Here is a 22,677-nt window from a genome sequence, read left to right as displayed (position 1 = left end):
CTCACTGGTAGTGTCGCCTGCCGCCAACACGGATAGTCGTCGTGCGACGTGCGTACGTTGCACAATGACTGAAAACACACCCGCACTGCTTCATCCAGTTGATAGAGTTGTTGCGGTTGTTTCCATGCATTGCAACAGCGCAGCATATAAATGATTTTTGGGACCCCTAGACAGTTTTTGAGTAGGAAGAGTGATTGGTGACGTGGCAAAAACTCTAACCGATCACACGCCATTTTAACTGTTGCGCACTTTTCGGCTACAGCTGGACTGATGGCATCGTCCAAAACCGGTGCACCTAACAACAGGAAGTCGGCATTTGTCAGGATGCGTAGTTTCGAGTACATCTCCTGGAAATATGCTACAGCATCGTTTCGGGCTTCTTCGGTTCCGCCGGAAATATGAAGCTCGCACTTTGCTTCGTTCACAACTAGGCCGATTTCACGGGCTTTCAGAATGATCTCCGCAAAGGCATGTGCTACTGTCGCTGGCTTACCGCCCATGGTTCCGTCATCCAGAAACCAGGCGTTTAAAGCTGCTTTCAAAGACGCCACGACTGGCTGGAGTGCAAGGCAAAACAGTCTGGTATTTCAGCGGCACGTAGCGTGCCGTATTGTACAATTTTATATCCTGTACCCGCGTGACAATAGCCTTTTTTTTATGTCCTGTTTGTTGTTCTTGCCCATAATGCAAGGTCCGGGCGTAAACGATTTCATAATTTAAGCAAAACTTGGTTGGGCATTTCAAGCATCGCGGAGATTGCCAGCAGATGTGACCCAAGGTGAAATAAATTCGCACACTTGCCATTTTCTGACTGTCTCACTTTTGACGAATACTTAACGATATTCAATTCATGATCGCACCGCATTACGGGTCCGGCGGGCCTGATCCTCCTGGCATCCCGCGTCCTCTGTAACCCATCAGGTTAGTCGCTCCCCATTTGGCATTTGACTATGGTTCTCCCACGTGATCAACCATGCCCCCACTGTCAAGAGTTTTTTTCGAAAGGGGCTGGCATCAAAAACCACATGAAGGCCTGCTAGTCTCGCTCATCTGGTCTTCCCGTCCTAACTGCATCCTCCGGTAACGCCGCAGGAGCTGCACCGACTCCGCCCCCGTCGGACAAGCCTTTCAAGCCGTCGAGAGAACGTGTTATGCGGCGCATACCACACGGTGCACGGCCTGCCGCCAGAACGTCGTTCCAGAAGGTTCTCCAGCGGGTCGCCACAAAGAATGACAAATCCTGCTGGCTAAAGCTGCTCTCCTTCGCCCCATCTACGCTTCGTGTCCCGACGAAGGCAAAGTCTGAGCGAAGCGAATCCCTGGTAGCTGTGGTAAAGAGAAACCTGGAGTTGTACGACCGGGACGCCGAACTCTCCCCTACCCCACCCCCTGACACCGCAAAGAAACGGCCTCACAGTGAAGACCTGGCTCGAAGAGTTGGTCAAAAGATAGATGACGGCTGCATCTCGGGGGCCATGCGTCTCATTTTGTCGACGGATGCCATCGCTCCCGCTTCTCCTGATGTGCTACAAGAGTTAAGGGAGAAACATCCAGAATGCCCACCCCCGCCATTACCGCCTCAGCTCGGTCCGCCACTAGATGCAGCGCCACCTATTACTGCGGCCGAGGTTTTTGCTGCCGTACATACATTCTGACGTGCGCTAGCCGCTGTACTTAACCTGGTTGTCGATGGAACTTTACCTGACGATGTCCGTCCTAATTTCTTTGGTGGAAAGTTACTCGCTTTACGAAAGAAGGATGGAGGCCTGCGCCCGATTGCGGTTGGACTAACGCTGCGCAGGTTGACAGCCAGAATCATCTGTTCCAGAGTGGCCGATCGTGTAACAGCCATCCTATCGCCACAGCAGCTCGGCTTCAATGTTCGAGGCGGGGCAGAAGCCATAGTACACGCGACCAGAATTTTTTTGGAATCATGTACAGCTGAACCTACGGTAATTTTGAAAGTGGACTTCAGAAACGCCTTCAATACGGTATCTAGGGAGGCCGTGCTCAATGCTGGGAAGCAACACCTCCCGGAGTACAGTAAGTTTCTCCAGTTAGCATACGGACACCACTCGTCGCTTTTCCTAGAAGATTTTCTCCTGTCGTCGGAATCCGGCGTACAGCAAGGAGATCCATTGGGCCCACTATTATTTTGTCTTGCTTTTCTCCCGGTTGTGACCAATCTCAAGGCAGAGCTGAACGCTTGGTTTTTGGACGACGGAACCATGGGCGGCAAGCCAGCGACAGTGGCCCAAGCCTTTGATCAAGTGATTGAACGCGCGCAGGCTATTGGTTTGGTTGTCAACGAGGCGAAATGTGAACTTTTTGTCGGTGGGGGAACGGTGGAACAACAGAACGAAGTCGTGGAATATTTTGTTGAAAGACATCCAAAACTGCGGATTTTAACTAGGTCAACATTTTCATTACTAGGCGCGCCAGTTTTGGATGATGCTATCGGCCCAGCAATTGTTGAGAAATCCACCCTGTTGAAGTCGGCATGCGAGCGACTGCAGCTTCTACCCGCCCATGTCGCGTTGTTCCTGCTGAAGAATTGCCTTGGCGTCCCTAAGATTGTGTACATGTTACGGTGCTGCAACGCGTGGAAGCAACCGCAACAGCTCTACCAGCTTGACGAAGTTACGCGCGAGTGTTTTCAGACCTTGTGCAATGTGCGCACCAACAAGAATGATTATCCGTGTTGGCGGCAAGCGTCTCTCCCCGTGAGCAGAGGTGGTATTGGCATTCGTCGAGCGGAAGAATTAGCTCTCCCAGCCTACTTGGCTTCGATTCATTCCGCATCTGCGCTAATGTCATTGCTTCTTCCCAATCACGCTGCAGTGGACACTACTGTTGCACGGGAACAGTGGAAAGTGAAGAGTGGCCAGACAGATCCCCCGAACTCAACTTCCAAAAGTCTCAGAGACCATGGGACCTACCGCTCTGCAATGCGTCGCTGTCAACATTGTTGAACGTTTTTCGCGACGACGAAATTAACAGAGCCCGCCTGCTTGCCCAGTCTAAACCAGAAGCCGGCATTTGGTTGAATGCGCTGCCTTCGGCACACATTGGAAACCTCCTCGATGACGATACTTTAAAGATTTCAGTCGGTCTAAGGCTGGGCGCAGTAATCTGTGAAGCACACTCATGTGCAAAATGCCGCAAACCAGTTGACGTTTATGGCCACCACGGGCTGTCATGCTCCTTCTCTGCCGGTAGACACGCTCGCCATGGCGGGTTAAACAGTATTGTCTGCCGATCATTAGTTTCGGCGGGTATCCCAGCGAAGCTCGAGCCCCGCGGCACATCCCACACGTCCGATCGTCGCCCGGACGGGTGCACGACGTTCGCCTGGAAACGTGGCATGTGTTTAGCCTGGGACGTCACTTGCGTCGACACTGTCGCCCCATCGCACATCAAGTCCACTTCGGCAACCGCTGGATCCGCCGCTGCCCATGCCGAAGACAGGAAGACCAGTCTTTACGCGTACCTTGACGGCAGATACATTTTCGCGCCCTTGGCCTTCGAAACACTCGGGCCATGGGGAAAGTCGGCATCCGCTCTAGTGAAGGAAATCGGCAAGCGACTGCAGCAGCACACTGGTGAACCGCGATCACATGAATTTCTACGCCAGCGTCTGTCTATCGAAATTCAACGGGGAAATGCGGTGTCCGTTTTGGAACTATGGATGTAACGGACAACTTAAGAGAAATTTTCCTGTTATAATTAATCTTGTTTTAATAACAAAATTTGCACTGTGACTGGCTTGTGCTAATAAAGAACATTCATGATTGCAATTTTTATATCAGTACTTGATTTAACTTATTCCGTAGAGTATACTGCATGGTTAACGAATATGGCAATACATGGTGGCGCGTGAACAATCCACCAACGAGACATGGGCGTGGTAACTGCTAAGCCCGCCCCCGCAGCTAATGACCATGTGCCGCTTGTCAAATTGACAATAGCAGTGCTCTTCTTCCTCAAGATATTTTCGATATCGGAAGCCTTAATATCAGAGGAATTAAGTTCAACAGTCACCGGCTTCTTATTTAATTTACTAAACCAAGAACAATCAATAGGAGTTGATTCGGCTGGGTTACACACTTGGTTAACCCTCCAACGCTCACTGCCCGAAGGGGTGGGAGTTTCTTCATGAAAACTGGGATTTCTCGATGAAAAATTTCAATTAAAAAAGGGAATTTTTTGGGATTACGTACTGACCATAGGTCACCGACGGTGACATGGGTGTTTAGCAACACCATTGGGCGTAGACGGTCCTAACCATAAAAACGCTAAGTTGTATAATAATTCGGCGAAAACTGACTGACCGAAACAAACACTTTCATCGTATAGTACGTCAGATGGACTTCAAAACGAGGGTATTGCAGTGATCATTTAACTGACCACTGGTCAGCAAAAACAGAAAAATAAAGAAACGGTTTTCGTATGATATAGTAACTGATAAGTAACTAGATACTGCAAAAGTAGCCTTCTTTCAGGATCCATAACAGTAATTTTCTTTCCTAAAAGATCCATTAGGCATCATATGAACCTTCACGTAACAGGTGTTTCTAGTCTTTATGGCATGCCGAGCTGCATGGCTCACGCTTATAAATATAAGCGTGAGCATGGATGTTTCATTTTCATGAATGTCGTCCATAGCCTTTGCATCTTTGCGGCCACAACCCTAACTGCGTTTACTGCAATGAAGCTGGGAAGTAGAGGCAACTTGGAACACAACATAGTCGGAATTTAGTAATATGCCGGTGTCGCAAAAGGTCACCACCGGATATATGTTTCTTACAGTGGCGATCATCCACGACACAGTGCACTGACGTGTTCAGGTTCTGCACGTCTTCACCGCTGCGTTTGTCAAGTTGATCTAAACTGTAGTGGATTGCAATGTGCGCATGGTAGACTACAGGAATATCATGCCGGCTCACAGGGGTACTGCACGGTTATAGAAAATAAAACATCGACTACCACGCTGGATTATCTTGAAGGTTTCAGTGGCCGGAAACGGACACCCATTCATTCGCGGAAGGGTAATAGCCGACCGCCAAGGGTGCCGCTCAACGAAATCGTTTTTGAAAGAGTTTCGGCAAGCGGTGCCACGGGGAGCATGTTATAAGTCTGAACTGACAGGACCTTATCCGACTTACATAATGATAACTATATGTCGAAATGGCGCCCGCCCGTACTTTAGGGCTATGCGTGCCCAATGGTGTCTGCTCGCAGCATGAGACTTTGATGTACTGTGGCCATCTGCTGTTTAACTTTCAGAATCCGTGCTAAGCATTTCTTAGTGCAGCATTACTGATTGCACATTACTAAATTAAATCTCAGACTAATTGACTCAGGTACTAATTAGTTAATTGCCAGGACCTTCGGAAGGTCAGAAAACTCGAAATTAGCGACTTTCCCGAACCCGTGGTTCTTGAGTAACTTAGGATACAAGCTTGACTAGTTTTTTTATTGCTACTGTGCAGTCACGTAAAGCTAATTACGCTTTGACATGTCGATTAATTTCTGTGGGTCATTGAGAAAATCATTCTGAAGACCATGTTGCGCCCCAACACCAATGGGCGTCAGTGGGTTAAAACATTTTTCGATATCGCAGGTTTTTAATTCACTGTTAGAAGTGTTATTAGAGCGTTTAAGCTTGCATTCAGTAAAACTGAACATTTTTCAACGAAACCAGCTATCATTTTCTTTCATCTCAGCTGATGACCTCAGCTGTGAAGCTTTTTCAGAAAGAGTTTTCTTCAATACTTTTAGCTTCGATCTTCGCCTTCGCGTGGATAACGTTTGCATGGTCAATTTATGACTTTTTTCAAGCTAATGGCTGGATGAATGGCAGGTTGCGATGACTCTCCAATGTTTGCCGAACTGGGAAGAGTTAAGGTTTAGGTTCAACGAGCAGTACTGTATTGCCGAGTCAACTTGCCACATTTTTTTACAGTGAGTTATATGCTATCGGGTACGACTCACTGTGAAAAAAGTTATACTTATTTCTGTGCACTAATCCTTTATAATAAAAGTATAAGAGGGGGTGTGGTCACCGCGTTTGCGCACCTACCCGGAACACAGTACTGCACGAATCCAGGTTATCTATGTATGTACCATTTGATACCCTAAATGAGGGGGTTTTAACAAAATTATTTCGATTTAAAAAAAAACATTAAGGTTCTAAAGAAAATTGTAAAGTACATTGCTATACAAAGTCTACGGAAAATTGCAACAGCGAATCGGAGAATTTGGAAATTGCTTCGATACCAGATGGTCGTCAGGTACCTGCCTCATGAAGCGGTAGGCTCGGTTTAGACGCAACAGCCCATCCATGTGCTGCACATTCAGAAGTGGCTCAAAATATGTACCAAACCTTGTTACGGCTGTCACTGTCTTGTTGCGGACCAATCAAAAACCATTAAATGCCGCAATATCCGCAACAAATGCTGTATTTGAATCTGCGTCTTCGCAGACTTTGGACGTTTCTGTGTAGTGTTTTACGTAATTTACTACCTACTAGATTTTATGTTTTCCCTGGCCCTTTTGGCCAATGGGTGAGAAAGTAGGAAAGGTTGGTCATACTATGCAGAAGGCATGCTTTCTGCCTTTCTGCACAAAATACGAATTTTGTGCATGTAAACTTGTAAAATGAGCGCTGCAGTCTTGTCACATTACTCTAGTCGGCTGTTTTCGAAGTTAAAATGTTTAAAAGAAAATGCGTGACAATAATATGCTTGTTACCCTCTGCTGCCATATTTCTCGTAGAATGATTTTTGCATCGCCGTGGTAGCTGTGCAGTTATCCACACCATCGTCGTCCCATTTAGTAATTCGTCGTATTCTATTGTATCTCGTAAGAAATAGCTGGAGCTTCGCCTGTGATCCAAGACCGGTTTGACCGACCAATTAAAATTCCGTTAATTTCATAAGATGATGCGATAGGCTCTCTCAGCAATCGCCACATTCCTGAAAATGCTTTGAAATTTAAAATGCGGTTTGTTTCAGCTCGCAGTTTGCGACCACCGGTAAATTTATGTCCATAGATTCTATATCTTCAAAAGAAATCAGATGCTTCTTTTTACTAACAGAACATTTTAAAGTTCAAATCTGTTGGCTGGTTTCTATAAAATAAAAATCCACTTTCACTTGACGACTGACGTTATTGTAATATAAGAGTGAGCAGCGAAACGGCATAAGGCATTAACTAGAATACGAGGACAAGCTTAGTATTCGTGATGTGAGACAGTGCTTTATTTCATAAACGCGCATACATTACAGACTGAAAAGAAACAGCAATCACAACAACAAAATTTCATTTAAAGCTGCCGCTCCATCCACTGTTCCGAGTACTGAAGCGGCGTTGCCCCGCTGAATTTCTAGTGACAACCGTTGGCGGAGAAATTCATGGGAGCGAGGTTCACCCGTGTGTGGTTGAAGTCGTTTGCCGATTTCTTTTACTAAGAGTATGGCTAGCTTCCCCCATGGTCCAAGAGTTTCGAAACCTAGTGGAGGGAAGACATATCTACCCTCCAAGTACGACTACAGTCGTAATTTTTTATCTCGGCCTCAGCAGCTGCAACTCCTGCGGTAACTGACGTGGATTGCATATGAGACATTGCAACGGTATCCACACAGGTCGCGTCCCATGCCAGGCACATAGCACGCAACAGGCAAAGGTTGTGCACCCATCCGGACGACGATCGGACGTGTGGGATGTGCCCCGGGGTTCCAGCTTATTCGCGATGCCGGCTGACACTAACGATCTACACAAAATACTATTAACCGCCGTGGCGTGCATGTCTTCCAGCGGAAAAGGAGCAGGGTAAGCCGTGGTGTCCATACTCATCTACGAACTTGTGATACTTTGCACGTGAATGCGGCTCGCAGATCTTTACGCCCAGTCTCAAACCGACTGAAATCTTTACTGTGTCGTCGTCAAAGAGGTTTTCACAACTTGTTGATCCACTCACCGAAATTTTTCTGGGCGACCTGACCAACAAACTAAAGCCAGGACAGCACATCACCCAGTTTGTTAGCTTGGGTGCCGAAACGTAAGCCTACATCACCAATGATGGAGATGCCGTCGTCAAAGTGAAAGGCTTTACGTTGAACGGACAAACGAGTGAGCAAATTAACTTTAGCACCATGTTAGAGATGTTAGAAAACCGGACTTATGTTAATATTGAACAAGCACAGCGCCCGGCGCTTGCTGTGTTCAGTGCTTTGCCTTACCATATAACTGCTTCCAATTGTTTCCATCTTGTAAACAGAAAAACCGGCAACCGACTTATCAAAGGCGGAATATACACTGTGCAAAAAGTTCACGACATCCGGCGGCGCGACGGTTGTCACGAACTCAGCAAATCCGCACATGTCACTGAAATACACGCTCACGGATTCCAGGTACTCAGGTACTACGGGAAGTCCGTTCCGCAGCTTTTTCACGATTTCTCTGAAATAAAATCCCAGATCGTGATGTATAATACTAGTAATGGTAACTACCTATATTGAAAATGAAAGCAGTTACTGGGGCAACATTTCCCGCAGTAGTTGATCGGCTTTTTCCCTTTCCGATTTCAACTGTGACGTCCGGTCGGCAACATCACGTTCCAGCTTAATGAAATATCTCGCCAGCTGTATGAACATGCGTTATACCAGGGACCCGTGGATGCCTTCAGCCGTGCTGGCCAATCGGATGGCTCGGTCAAATTTGCGCAATTTTGGCCGGCCTTTTGGATTGGAGTTCCACGCTTCACGAATCAGCGGTGTTATCGTCGAAAGAAAAAATTCCGGCAAGTTTTCTGTAGAATTATTTAAATCGTTTTGCTTTATCAAAATTATTCATTAAACAAAGTAAAAGCGCCGCTGGAAATATGGCGAATATCACACGAATGCCGGTACTTATACCGTACATAAAATTTACTTATACTATACATACCGGTTCGATTGTCGGCAATTTTTTCCGGCAGATCCGCGCCGAATGGCTCGCATTCCATTAGAATCGGGTGAATGATGATAGCGAATGCGAACACATCACTGTCCTGTGTTGGCATTTGCCCATTCCGCACTTCCGGTGCCATCCATGGATGACTTGGGAAGAATGAGGTTTTCGCTGGATATTTGATCTCTTTCCGAGTAGTAAGCTACACAACTTCTCATGACTATAGTCTGTTATTTTCAGCATGAAACGAGCGTCCACAACACATTTCGACATTTTGAGATTCCCGTGGCAATGAACTGGGAGTGGTGAATAAAGGTCAAGCCCTATGTGACCGAAGCCAGCTAATGCTAGCAGTGAAATAAAGCTGTTTTATCATCAGAATTTACCTGACCGAACCCTTCTAACAAGCCAAATTTTAATATGTGGTCGACATTAAACGTTTTCAGCAGCTTCTCGACCGATCCCTTGGAACACCATTCGTAGTAAACGTACGGAAATTTCGTTACAAATCCCAAGCCGAACATGCAAGCAACATTTGGATGATGAACTTTGTGCACCTGTGACCATCGATAAAAAACGGTAAATAAATCCAGAATTTGAGATATACGCACACAGTAAGTAATAACCATCATGTTCAATACACAATACAAACGATGCTCCGCTCTTAGGCGCTCTAACAAATAATAGCACAAACACTAGTAGCACGAGTACTTCTATGGATGTGACTAATTAGCTTTGCTTAATTACTGTAGCTTTGCATTGCAGAACTTACTTGGCTTAAGTATTTGATGAGCTTTCTGGATATGACCAGTTTCCACCGGAGATTCCACTCCAGTGGCTGCTCAACGCCAAACGCCCATCCCTTAGCAAGATCTGCTGAGGCGATCGAGAAGTTTTTTTGGAATAATTGAGGTTGTCCAAGTCTTTAGCCATACTGTCGCCTGCCTTATGGGGATCTTCAATAAGCCACCATGCCTGATCGTCATCGTTTTTGTTTTTTTGATACCTGTGTTCAGAGTTCATAATTATTGTCAGTTACGTCAACACGGTGAATTATTGCATCTACAGGCAAATACAACATACTAATAATTGCAAGGTCCTATTGAATTATGTAAAGAAAATTTCCAGTAAAACAGTTACTTATTGCTAGCGTCAATGTTTACCATATGCATCCAACGGTCGCGGCAAGTGCTAATAATATTAACAACACTGCAACAACGACTGCTATCACCAACACACTGCTGGAGACCTGGACGCATTTCTCTCCAGTCAATCCACAGCGTGATCGATCACGAGGCGGTGCACCAGACGGCCAGATTAATGGGCGGTTTTTGCTGGAGGCAGGCAAGAACCTTGACCGCTGAATATCATACCAGTACACATCCTACATAAGATATCAAACACTATAATAATATCCAGTCAGAAATGCCACAGTCAATATTGAGAATGATATTTGAAATGGGAGAAGTAACGGACATCAAAACTATTGGTGGTCGTATTGAACTGTTGCAGAATGATGTCGGGAACCCGCCATCCAGAACCCGGAACGAAAGTGATATTCTCGAAAGTCAACTGATTGGTGCGATGTGATACTCTCTGGATCAGTTGTTGTGGGCTAAAGTTGGCGTCATACGTAAAGGCTTTGCCATCGTCTGGGATATGGTCTTCCGTCAAAATCTCATCCAGAACCTATTAACTAGAACTCGTACAAAAAATAATTGTGTCTCTACTTTAAAAAAAATGATTTGTCACCTGAGAGATGAGTTCTGCTGCACCGTAGCAAGTAATGCCGAAGTCGTTATACTGAAAGCAGGTTTTTCTTTTGAACTTAAGGCACGTACGGTATATACAGATACCAGTATCAGCCTACGTACAATTTTTTCTTCATCGTAAGATGTGTTGAAAGTTCTCTCTCGAAATCGGTTGACTCTAACTCCCGTTTCGTTCCATCGCGGCCAATTGGTCAGAGGCGAAGTGAGAATAATGACACTCTTCATTACCGCAAGTACTCGTACTTTCTGAGAAATACGGGAAAGATCGGTAATTATAGGCCGTGACTTAGAAGAAAAATTGTGGTTTTTTAATGTTTACCGCATCCAGATTATCATTTTATTCCAAGTCAACGGCGCCTCGCCGGGAACTTGCCACGTGTAAATGCAAAAGAAAACCTGCACAGTTATAATTTTAATGTAATAAATTTGTTTAGAATTCACTCGGTACACACTCTACCAAGCAGTCTGACTTCAGCATTTATCTGCGCACTGGAGTATCGAGGCGCTACTGAGATGAAAAACTTACATAATCGCCATTCATCATATTAAAATTGTAAGCCGCAGCCTAAAAGCGCTTGGAATTATGTCAGTTGATTCAGTTATAAACAGAAGACGTGTTTTTACCGTACCAGAAGCTTCCGCATTGGAATCGTCAAGGTGCTAATTATAATCACTAAAAGTAACGACAACTTCTTTATAAGGATGACCTTTGTGATTATACTGCAGTAGACTGATTGAATGGCTTAACTTACAGCGTGAATGTTGACTGGCTTGTGTCATTACATAGCGCAGATCGTCCACGGAAGAGGTTACGGAATCTGTGGTGAAATATTTGCAGTTAACAATCTTGAGATTGGCATTAAAAACCTGCCGGAACATGGTCGTAATGGCCACGGGTCTCCCCGCTTCCACTACACCGGTGAGATTGTCATGGATCAGAATGATGAATGTCCAGTTGTTCATCTTCATCAGCGTCACCAGTGCTTGTGCATAATTCTGGATGGATCCCGGGCTCAGCGATATCACGGTGCTGTAGCGGGGATTATCAGGAAAGCCGGTGGCACTATGACAGCGCAATGTCATATACAGACTGTACAGCATATCGGCGTATACAGTACGATGTGTACTGTACGTTCACGTATCTGGTCATTGTACTGTTAACTGACAATTTATTCGATAAAGTTGATTGTCAGAGCTTACCATGCCATTGTTGGAATAGCCATTTCTACAGGGGAAAATATAAAAAAATTGAAGAGACAGCACTGTGTAATCACGGGATAATCAATGGAGTGATTATACATACTTCAGTATTCGTATCAAAAAACAAGAATGTGTACATACGTGTATTAACCCAGGAAATGATAGGCTTTTCTCACCTCGAGCAAAATCGCCAGTGTATGATGCCACAAGATTGCATACTGAAAAGTATTGCATAAACACAAATAATTATTAGTATTGGTACAGAAAACTACAGACTGCATACCTAATTACATCTGCAGCGGTACCACCGTTAAAGTTTGAAATAAGTATGCCACAGATTTTTTAACGTATGGTTACGTTATTTATATAGTTATATGGTAGTAATTGTGGTTACGGTATGCCAAATGTGAATGCATTTGCAACAGTTGTATTACCTTATAGTTTTTATTCAGTATACATAATTTTGCAAATAATTTCTCTTCCAGTAGATGCCATTAACATTACTTTTTGCAGTATAAACTAATCTTGACATGCGAATTTCTGTTGGCAACCTCCACTTTAGCGTTTGTTCCGGTGTTTTCCATGATTCGGTTTCAATTCAGTAAACCGTACTGCTCGTGTTGAAGTTTGAACGATTTGGTAACTACTCGAGCTCTGAACGTGCCGATAATCTCAAACTAATCGGAAAAATGTTGCGTGCATTTCGCGGCATGCATTGTATGTAGCCATCGGAATATACAGTAGTACAATTACTTGCGAATAATTGCAAAAAATTATCGGACTGCGTATCCGTTGGCTACCTGTACATCACACAGCTGAATACATTTTGGTTTAATGACGCCCAACGGCTGGTTAAAGTTTTAGATCAAGAAAGACGTTTTAATTCAGGACCACATCCATTTCCGCAGTCCTAGTTTATGATTTCAGTAACTCTTACTTGATGTCAGTATAATGGTAAGTCCAGGTCTATCAAAATAACCCTTCCCATACCACGAGGAAACATTCGAAGGAAATGTCCATTCATAATCTTTGCAGACGTTTTCCTTAAGAGTGAGATTAGTTCTGGTATGATTCTGATATAATCGCGGATACTTTATGATCATATCCTCCATGGCTATTGCAAAAGCGCTCTGCATCGGCTCCACACCGGAACCGGCATTCGAAGATGCCGAGATGGTAACAATATTTAGCTGAATCCCGGAACAAAATTAAGTCAGACATGCCAATGCGAAAAGTAATCGAATAAAATAAGGCTTCCCCATTATGTGCGGCAGGAGTGCATACTCATAGTTAATAAAATGAGTTCTTTTCTGAACGCTGGAAAATGAAACCTGCAAAAATCACTGTGATTTAAGTTTGCTCTAATCGTGCTTTCCTCTATATATGTACGTATATGATAAATAAGCGCATTGATAAACGATGGTCCATAAACAGCCTTCGGTAGGCACGACCGGCGCACAGCACAAAGGATGTGCGCCATATACGTATGCAATACGCATTCCGTGTAGGCGGAGAAAGTCGTATTAAAGCGATGCACATGTAAGTATTATTACGTTCCCTTTATAAATGTACTATTTTTCTACGTTTAAAGTGTGTGCAGGGTACAACGCACAAATGCATAAATGGTGATTAACTATAAGTGGGTAGATTAATACAATCATCCCGTATTACTGGCACTCTCAAGGAATAAAGAAGTCTAGATTACCTGCCAGCGTGAATCGCAGGCGTGATGGAAAGAAGCAGCGCTACCTGCGTTGGCGCGCTGTTTTCAAAAGATTTGCACTTTTCTGCTCTCCTTAAAGGTATTATATTTCGCGCCTCTTGTTGGATTTACAGAAACTTGTGGATGGGTGAAGATCACATGCCATCTTATGTAACGCGGTCGAAATTAGTATTTAGACGGTACATGTAGAGTATTACTTCCTCCGGAATTGTGTTTACCGCGCATTCATTCGATTAGTCACGCGTGATATACGAGTATCTATATTTAGCTGCAACATATACAGCTCAACATGGCTGCAACATATACAGCTCTTGCCGCCGTGAAAAAATTGTATTTCGGCAACAGATTTATGAAACAATATGATATGTTATGTTAAACTGTCTAAGCAGCTTTGCAATATAGATATAATGTAATTTATTGTACTACATATTTATTATACGGATCGCATTTCGTGTTATGCCCATCTGAACACAAATGCAGTTACATGTAATACACGGGTACTGCCAAAATTATGTTTGTACAATTTCAAATCAGAGATGCTAATGCTCATTTAACAGATGCATCGATGTAATCTTAAATTGATATATGTATATCACCTTAAATTTGATTACCGCCTACGTACCATGAGACTACCGTACCTACACAGACATCCTGCACAAATCTAAAAAGTCAAAATACACAAAAGTATGCGAATGAGTGCGAGTTTTCTCTACACCCACCAGGGAAATGGAACCCTCCGATCCAATCTGCGGGTCAAGATTTTGTCTACTTATATACACGGTAGTCTGTACTCGCACCAAACTTATTGTTTTCCAAGTGTGTGTGTGCAATATGCAACTTTGACCTTTTTATTCCCGGCACAGAAGAACGCAGGTAGGGAAGAGATATAAAGTACCGGCACCGCAAATACAGTATACCAGCATAGAAACTGGGCAAGTACACTGCACGCAAGAGGGAATTTGCTTCAAGTATAATTATTTTATTTTATACATTTAGCTTATACACAACAGTTAACATCACAACGCAGTACACCCAATCAGCATAAAACAGCCTCGGAAGGTCTAAGAACCGAGAACAACTGATCTAAATTTGCTCCCGGTGGAGCTGTTCCCTGAACGGAGGCCGCGTTCCCGCGCTGGATTTCTATGCTGGAATTTACTTATAACGTGCAATAAAATGTCAGCTGTTCCATGGCGTACGACGTACTGAGCGCTGAAAGGTATTTTTTGCTCGAATTGTTTATAAAGTTACAACTGTCAAGCCAGCTAATTTGACACCCGATAAGCTTTGGTTAATAATACAAGTATACTATAAATTCTATAATCAACAAAAATATAAATATTATTTTGTTTAATATATCTGCACGTATACACCGCCATACATACTCCACAATCCACACTGTAATTAACATGTTTCGGTTCACAGAAACACCTTCCTTGCAAACTTGTAAGTACATACGGGTAGTTAATAAGGAGGCTATTATCGGCATTATCGACCGACAGTACTTAATCCTGTCATTTTTTAAATGCCCAAGACAACACAGTGATCGATTTCGATCCGAAAGCCATTATTATTTTCTAAAGATCTTGTACAATGCAAAAATTCTTAATGATATGAGTTATGCAAAGATTCACTTATGCACGTACCATGAGACTACCGTACCTACACAGACATCCTGCACAAATCTAAAAAGTCAAAATACACAAAAGTATGCGAATGAGTGCGAGTTTTCTCTACACCCACCAGGGAAATGGAACCCTCCGATCCAATCTGCGGGTCAAGATTTTGTCTACTTATATACACGGTAGTCTGTACTCGCACCAAACTTATTGTTTTCCAAGTGTGTGTGTGCAATATGCAACTTTGACCTTTTTATTCCCGGCACAGAAGAACGCAGGTAGGGAAGAGATATAAAGTACCGGCACCGCAAATACAGTATACCAGCATAGAAACTGGGCAAGTACACTGCACGCAAGAGGGAATTTGCTTCAAGTATAATTATTTTATTTTATACATTTAGCTTATACACAACAGTTAACATCACAACGCAGTACACCCAATCAGCATAAAACAGCCTCGGAAGGTCTAAGAACCGAGAACAACTGATCTAAATTTGCTCCCGGTGGAGCTGTTCCCTGAACGGAGGCCGCGTTCCCGCGCTGGATTTCTATGCTGGAATTTACTTATAACGTGCAATAAAATGTCAGCTGTTCCATGGCGTACGACGTACTGAGCGCTGAAAGGTATTTTTTTGCTCGAATTGTTTATAAAGTTACAACTGTCAAGCCAGCTAATTTGACACCCGATAAGCTTTGGTTAATAATACAAGTATACTATAAATTCTATAATCAACAAAAATATAAATATTATTTTGTTTAATATATCTGCACGTATACACCGCCATACATACTCCACAATCCACACTGTAATTAACATGTTTCGGTTCACAGAAACACCTTCCTTGCAAACTTGTAAGTACATACGGGTAGTTAATAAGGAGGCTATTATCGGCATTATCGACCGACAGTACTTAATCCTGTCATTTTTTAAATGCCCAAGACAACACAGTGATCGATTTCGATCCGAAAGCCATTATTATTTTCTAAAGATCTTGTACAATGCAAAAATTCTTAATGATATGAGTTATGCAAAGATTCACTTATGCACTAATGCAAAAATTCACGATATATCAATCGCTGACTAGCGTAAACAAAATACTGTGTTGTCGAGTCAACTTGCCACCTTTTTTTACAGTGAGTCGTATCCGATTAGCATATAACTCACTGTAAGAAAAGCTGGCAAGTTGACTCGACGATACAGTAATCTACCCACTCGTTTTACAAACGTTTTTGCGTAGTGTTGGGCCAGTCGCTATGGCAGCCTACGAGTATGGCAGCCAGCGACAGTCCCGCTTCCGGTGTGCTGACTCACACCGAGTCGCACTCGCTGTCGAGCGCTAGATCAGCCTCGACTCAGGCAGCTTTCCGCCCAGCCTTACGTCTCGGCCAATCATCGGCCTCGATGTAGGCGGAGCCACGCCCCACTTCCACATCTCGGCCTATCAGCGTTCGTTCGCTCGTGTTGGATCTGCCCAGTATGCCGCATAGGCTTTTCCCATGCTTTGGCTCGATATGCCGTTCATTCTGTTTCACTAGCATATCATTCACTGTACTTTCACGATACTGCTCGCACCTCGAGCCTTTGTATGTTGGTTCTTCACTTTATTGCTATCACAATAAAGCCTTCTCTCACTATCGTGAGCCTTTGTTCGCCAGCTGTCACATGATAGCATATCGTTGAGTTTTTCCTTCTGCGAACCTTCTGAGACCCCGGTGTAGACCTACATCCGTAACGGCCGACGAGAAGACAGGGGAGAACCGAAGGTTCATATCCCCATCTGATTGCCGCCAGCCAGAACGGTCTGGTGTCTTCTCTCTCTCTTGCGGGCAGAAAGCCTCGGCAGACCCTCTTCTTGCGCGTGGACGGAACGTTCCTCGCGGAAACGACCATCGGACGGACTTTGCCCGGGTCGATTAGCGGATCCCCGGACAGAACGTACGGCACGGACCCAGCGGACCCTCGCAGCTTCATCAATCGGGGTCGCCTTTGCCTTAAGTGGCACCCGCAACTTTACCAGCACGGGATTCACCGGACGAACAAGCGGATTCACCCGGTAAATAGGGTCGACTGACCCTCGGTAAGCCTCGTAGAGCTTCATAAGACCCGATATAGCCGGGCAATTTTCATTTTCACCGGACCAAAAGTAATTTGGCCGGCTAAAACTTATTTTCACCCAGAGAAACGGGCTTAAAAACATCTTTTACGGGTAAAATAGGGTTAGCCAACCTTACTAGGTCGGACCCTCGAGCCTCGGTGTAGACCCTCTGAGCCTCGGTTTTCAACCTCCTCTAACCTCTAGAAAATTAAGGGAATAACTTTCCCCCGGCTAAAATAATTTTTGGTCGGTAAAATTAATTTTTCTGGATTTTCTGCGATTTTTCCGAATTTTTCCATCTCGGAAATTAATTAATTCAAAAATTTAAATAATTATGACGTCACGACGGCCGATTTTACATTATAAAATTCGACCAATCAGGATAGCGGGGAAATTCCCTATGCTATAGGCCCGTAGTGAGTCATAGTTTTTTGGAATTTTGCACGCGGCGCGTAGAATCGTGACGTAGGCGGTAATCCGCAAGACCACTTAGTGGTGTGTGACGTCATAGCGGTCAGTGCTGTAGTATAGGACGTACGTAAGCTGTACCCTGTATTGACAACAGTACTGAGTTGCATGTAGTACAAGCACACCCACACCATCACCCCTCACCCCACCGGACCTCTGCGCCCCCCACCGGTCCTTAGCCCCCCCACCGGGCCCTTGGACCTTCAACAGGCAAAAAGCCTCATCAGCCTCGGACAAGTCCCCAATAGGGATTCTCTGACTTTTTGGCCGAAGGGGCAACCCGGAGGCTACTTCACAGCTCCAATAGAGCTACCACCGAAGATGTCCGACCGATCGAACCCATACGAACGGAAGTTCGATCAAGGCTATGCCCGAAGGGATAACGCAGGCGGATATACCTTCCGTCATGCCGGCCCGGGCAACGAGCCTCACTCGTCGGACTCCAACCGATCGAGTAAGTCCGGCAAATCCAACCAGTCGACCAAATCAGCCAAGGAGAAGCGAGATGCGCGGATCCTGGCGAACGACTTTACCCAATCGCCGGAGGATAGCTTCGAGGACGCACACGACCGGACGTTCCTCGAGCTACCACAGGCTGAACCGGAGGTTCTGCATGACCCAATAGGTCAAACTGCGAACTCCGAGCCTGCGGCTGGACTTGTGCACCCAATATGTGCCTCGCCAGTCTTCTTCCCGGCCATCACCCCGGACAATGGAGCCTCGAGCCCGGTGCTAAGTAGCTCCTATGTGTCACCGGACATGGGTGACCCTGTGCAGCCCCAACAGGGCGGCATGGCCGGATCGAAACCGAGGCAAGGCCAGATGAGCCCGAGCCAAATGAAGGGTACGGCATTACCGACACGGGGGGTGACCCACAAGACGGGTTCACCGACTAAGTCTCCACCGACCCTGGCTCAAAGCCCCAAACCAACGGGCAACAACCCTAAATCCTCGGACAACAGTCGGAAATCGATGTCGCCGGACCCGAAACGACCCTCCGGGTCTCCGAAGGCGACCACACCGGACCCGAGGACCCTCACCGGGACCCCAACTCGGACTTCGAACTCATCGAAGCCAACCTCGGGGACTTTAAAATCCCCGCAAGGGAGGATACAGTCGGCAAAAGCCTCGGGCACCGAGGCTCGGACCCTCAACACCAGGGTCCGGACTCCGACCCAACAGGTTGGAACATCCAAAACCCGGCCGACAACCCCCACTTCCTCGGCTAGAAAAGCCGTTTCTCCGGTAAAATTTCGGATTTCATCGGTCGGAACGGACATAGCCTCCGTGGACGAGGTTGAGGGTTCGGTTACCGAGGTTAACTTAACTTTGGCTGGCGGACCGTCATCCACGAAACCCATGACCCCCGGCAGTGAACCTATGCTGACCCGAGCCAGCCGGATGGAAGCCTCACAGGCTACTCGTAAGTCGAAATCGGCTTCACCGATGGTTGCAAAGCCAACCACGGACCATCCGGCCACACCACCGATGTTCGAACCCTCGGGCCTCGGGGCAGACAAGACTCCATCACCGACCGACGATGTCTTCGACGCAACCGTGTTACCCAATAAGGTGACCGAGCGTCCGGACAGCAGAAAGGGCTTCAGGTTTCCGTCACCGAAGCAGTACCCAGGCTCACACACCGGAGCATCGGACTATACACCCCGGCGGTACCTGACAAAGACCCCTTCGTAGAAGATCGATAACCCACAGGTCCTCCGCCAACGGATTTACGAGCTGCAAAACCAGCTCTTGGCCGGGCAAAACATCGTCGAATCGACGGAGAATGTCTTGTCCCAGACGGTAGCTTCGCACAAGCAGGAGCGCAAGAGGCTCACTGCTGAACTTGAACGTGCGAACACCGTCATCGACGACCTCACCCAAGAAATCGAACAGTTAGAGGCCCAGTTGAAGTAACTGAGGAGCCCTGCCGTTATGACCGGACCGAAGTCACCAGACTCCAGGACATGCTGGAGCAGTCTCGGGCCGAGGTGGCCACACTGCGCCAGGACTTGGAACAGCGGTTACAGACCCTCGGCGACTCCGAGGCTGGCTCGGCCGAGCTTCAGAATGTGCTAGGCCGGGTGGATAAATACTATAAAGAGAACAACCACCTCAAACAGGGCATCATCAGCTTGGAGGGAGAGATCGACGAACTTCAGTGGGAACTCGACTTCCTCCGGACAGCCTACGAGAAACTCCGGTTGAACCAGAACGACCCGGAGGGTGTAGCCATAGACCTCCGGCTATGCCAGGCCCAACTTGGCCAGCAGATTCGTGCCCTCACCACCCATCTCCAGAACGAGACAGCCCGGTTCAAACAGGCCCGAATTGAGAACCTCGGAGTCATCGAGGCTCAACGAGCTCGGATAACCCAGTTGGAATCCGAAAAGACCCAATGGGAGACATACAAGGACCGTCTCCCAAAGTACCAACAGGAACTTTACGACTTCGGCACGGATGTATCCAACAAGTACAACGACCTGTGCGAAAAGCACAATCAGCTGATCCAGGAACGAGAAAACCTGGGCATTGAGGTCGCGTGCCTGAAGGAGGAAAAGACTTACCTCGAGGACTCAATGACGGAGCAACCGCCATCCTATCGGTCAGCCCAAGAGCAGGATAAATGTCAACAGATTGATGACTACCTGCGCCGAGACAACCCCCTGCTGAACCCAACAGGTCAAACGGGGGCTCACGAGGGACAAACTTATCAGGTCGGAATGCTTCGGGCTGAACCGTCGGTGGGACCCATACCGAGGCCACCGGTAGTACCGTCAGCCCCGGAGCCGGAGCGAAACATTTCGACGGCCACCCCCAACGCACCGACCCATTCCACTACCACAACAACTACGGCCTACGGAGGGACATCCACAACGACGATGTTCTCAACCGGAACTAGGCCCGTAGCATCAACCTCAACCGGACAAGACCAACCCCGAGGCTCGAACCTCCGAGCCCCGGTAGCCGGACCTGGCATGGGACTTAGACCGCCGACAAACGCCTCGGCGGGAAGTTCGCAACCCAATTCGGGGAATTCCAACCGGGACCGACAACGCTCGGGTTCCCAGAACACGTACCCGCCGAGGATCGAAGTACAACCCGTATCGGCAGGGCAGCGCAATTGGGCTGACCCGGTACGCCCCGGCTACCCAGATAATGTACCACAGCAGCCTCGGCTAGACAACCGTGGCCCAATAGGTCTGGTTGGCCCCGGCGCTGTTGGCAATGTCCCCTATCAGCCCCAGCAAGGCAACATGGACCCAATAGGTCCGGCGCCCCAGGCTGACCAATACGTGGTTATACCACCAGGGATGTGGCTCGATCAGAACCGAGTCCTCCAACGGATACCTGGGTATGTGGCACCGAACCAACCGCCGAACCAGGGGAACGGAGCGCAGAATCCTCCGCCCGGACCGGGACAGCCGCAACAGCCGGCACCCCCTGGCAACCCTTATCCTCAACCACAGCCGTACCCACCTCAACCCGTCCCGGCTGCGCAGAACCAGCAAGCGGCCTATCCAATAGGTTGGAACCCTCCGGTAGCCCAACAGGCAGCGCCGGTGGCCCAACCCCGTCAAACCCCACCACCCGATGAGCAAGACATTGCTCAAGCCCGACTCGAGGGCTACGAAGAAGGCCGGCGCCGGTACGAAGAGCGGAACAACCGGATCTTGGCTCAGAAGAATCGGGCAGAGTTGCCGAAGTTCAACGGCAACGGGGCCAAGGTGGAAGGCTGGATCACAAAGATCCGGCGAATCTATCGCTCGGAGGCTGACGACGTCGCAAAGACGAACGTCGCCTTTATGACGGAGCTGGAAGGCGCCCTAACTGGACAAGCCTGGAATGGTACCAGAACCAGTCAGCTCTGGAACCAGAGGAAAACGGATGGACCGTCGACTACTGGCTGCAGCAATTTGCGGCCCGGTTTATGGACCCTGACAAACAGGTCACGGCTGTCGCGGACATCACTACCAGGAAGTACATGCTGGGGCAAGAGACCCCCGAGCAGTATTACGACGCCATCATAAACCTCAAACAACGAGGCAACCTTACCGATGAACTAGCGGTCTTCTATCTGAGGACGAACGTAACGGAACCGATCCTTCGAGCAGCCTTGGACGTGAGGATGCCGAAGACGACACGGGAGTTCCGGGACTACGTTCGGGACTTCACCCGGGGGAAGCCGATGTATCAGGTAGTTAAAGGTGGCAATACCACCAACTACATCACCGTCAAACGACGACGCCTGTCCCTGTGACCCAACCGGCTCCCGGATACATCCAACCCAATTCGCCAGGTTACCAGAACGTGCAACCGGGGCTTCACCGACAGAGCCCTCCGGCGACACCACCCCCTCAAGCCCGTGGTCAGATCGAACAGACTTGGGCGGCAATGGCGGCGTTGAGCCTGAATGGGGCCCCAACAGGGACCATGGTCACGCCGCCGGCCTATGGAAATAGCGGCCAACCAAGTCAGCCTCGGAGCCCCGGCTACGGCCAACCTCAGAGCCAGGGATACTCCGGCTATGGCCAGCCCCAACAGGGCTACAGCCAGCCTCGGAGCCCCGGCTATGGCCAGCCCCAACAGGGCTACGACCAGAACTCCGGCTACGGCCAACCTCAGAACCAGGGGTATGGCTTCGGAGGCGGATATACACGCGGTGGAGCCTCACAATATGGTGGCTCCGGCGGAAGACGTGGCGGCGGGAATCGCGGCCGCGGAAACTTCGGCAACCGCGCGGGTGGAGGCGGCCAGCCCCAGAATGTGCAACGGCAGCCCCGGACACCACAGCAGTAGGCTCGCCAGCAGGAGACTTATGTCGATCGGATGGAAGCCAAGTTCTT

General features: G+C 47.4%; 2 protein-coding genes across 3 annotated transcripts; one reads left to right on the top strand and one right to left on the bottom strand.

Annotated features, from left to right (window-relative positions):
• Nucleotides 1-6,924: 6,924 nt before the first annotated feature.
• Nucleotides 6,925-8,819, bottom strand: LOC129581174 (retinal guanylyl cyclase 1-like). Of its 2 annotated transcripts, none has more exons than XM_055472113.1 (3): nucleotides 8,539-8,819; nucleotides 8,244-8,463; nucleotides 6,925-6,977 (listed from the first exon to the last, which is right to left on the bottom strand). In XM_055472113.1, exons 1-3 carry the CDS (start codon nucleotides 8,655-8,657, stop codon nucleotides 6,960-6,962), a joined length of 357 nt encoding a protein of 118 aa, XP_055328088.1. In that variant the 5' UTR covers nucleotides 8,658-8,819; the 3' UTR covers nucleotides 6,925-6,959. The 2 variants fall into 2 exon arrangements, with proteins under 2 accessions (XP_055328088.1, XP_055328079.1); XM_055472104.1 differs by lacking the exon at nucleotides 6,925-6,977 and adding an exon at nucleotides 7,343-8,000.
• Nucleotides 8,820-19,797: 10,978 nt separating this feature from the next.
• LOC129592152 (tyrosine-protein phosphatase non-receptor type 23-like) lies at nucleotides 19,798-22,091 on the top strand. The gene is made up of 2 exons (XM_055488158.1): nucleotides 19,798-21,669; nucleotides 21,780-22,091. Exons 1-2 carry the CDS (start codon nucleotides 19,798-19,800, stop codon nucleotides 22,089-22,091), a joined length of 2,184 nt encoding a protein of 727 aa, XP_055344133.1.
• Nucleotides 22,092-22,677: the final 586 nt, after the last annotated feature.

This window comes from Paramacrobiotus metropolitanus, unplaced genomic scaffold (assembly GCF_019649055.1).
Source record: "Paramacrobiotus metropolitanus isolate TYO unplaced genomic scaffold, Prichtersi_v1.0 Parri_scaffold0000001, whole genome shotgun sequence".
In the NCBI taxonomy this organism is placed as follows: domain Eukaryota; kingdom Metazoa; phylum Tardigrada; class Eutardigrada; order Parachela; family Macrobiotidae; genus Paramacrobiotus; species Paramacrobiotus metropolitanus.
This window is presented reverse-complemented; position numbering and strand designations above follow the sequence as displayed.

Bases quoted from the DNA above. Each gene is read 5' to 3' on its own strand.
- LOC129581174 (XM_055472104.1), bottom strand. From the start codon at position 8,657: ATGTTCATACAGCTGGCGAGATATTTCATTAAGCTGGAACGTGATGTT. The intron at 8,464-8,538 runs GTAACTGCTTTC...ATTTTATTTCAG, and splicing joins CTGCGGGAAATGTTGCCCCA to AGAAATCGTGAAAAAGCTGC. The intron at 8,001-8,243 runs GTAAGGCAAAGC...TTTGTTGGTCAG, and splicing joins CAATTGGAAGCAGTTATATG to GTCGCCCAGAAAAATTTCGG.
- LOC129592152 (XM_055488158.1), top strand. From the start codon at position 19,798: ATGCTGGAGCAGTCTCGGGCCGAGGTGGCCACACTGCGCCAGGACTTG. The intron at 21,670-21,779 runs GCCTGGAATGGT...CCTGACAAACAG, and splicing joins AAGGCGCCCTAACTGGACAA to GTCACGGCTGTCGCGGACAT.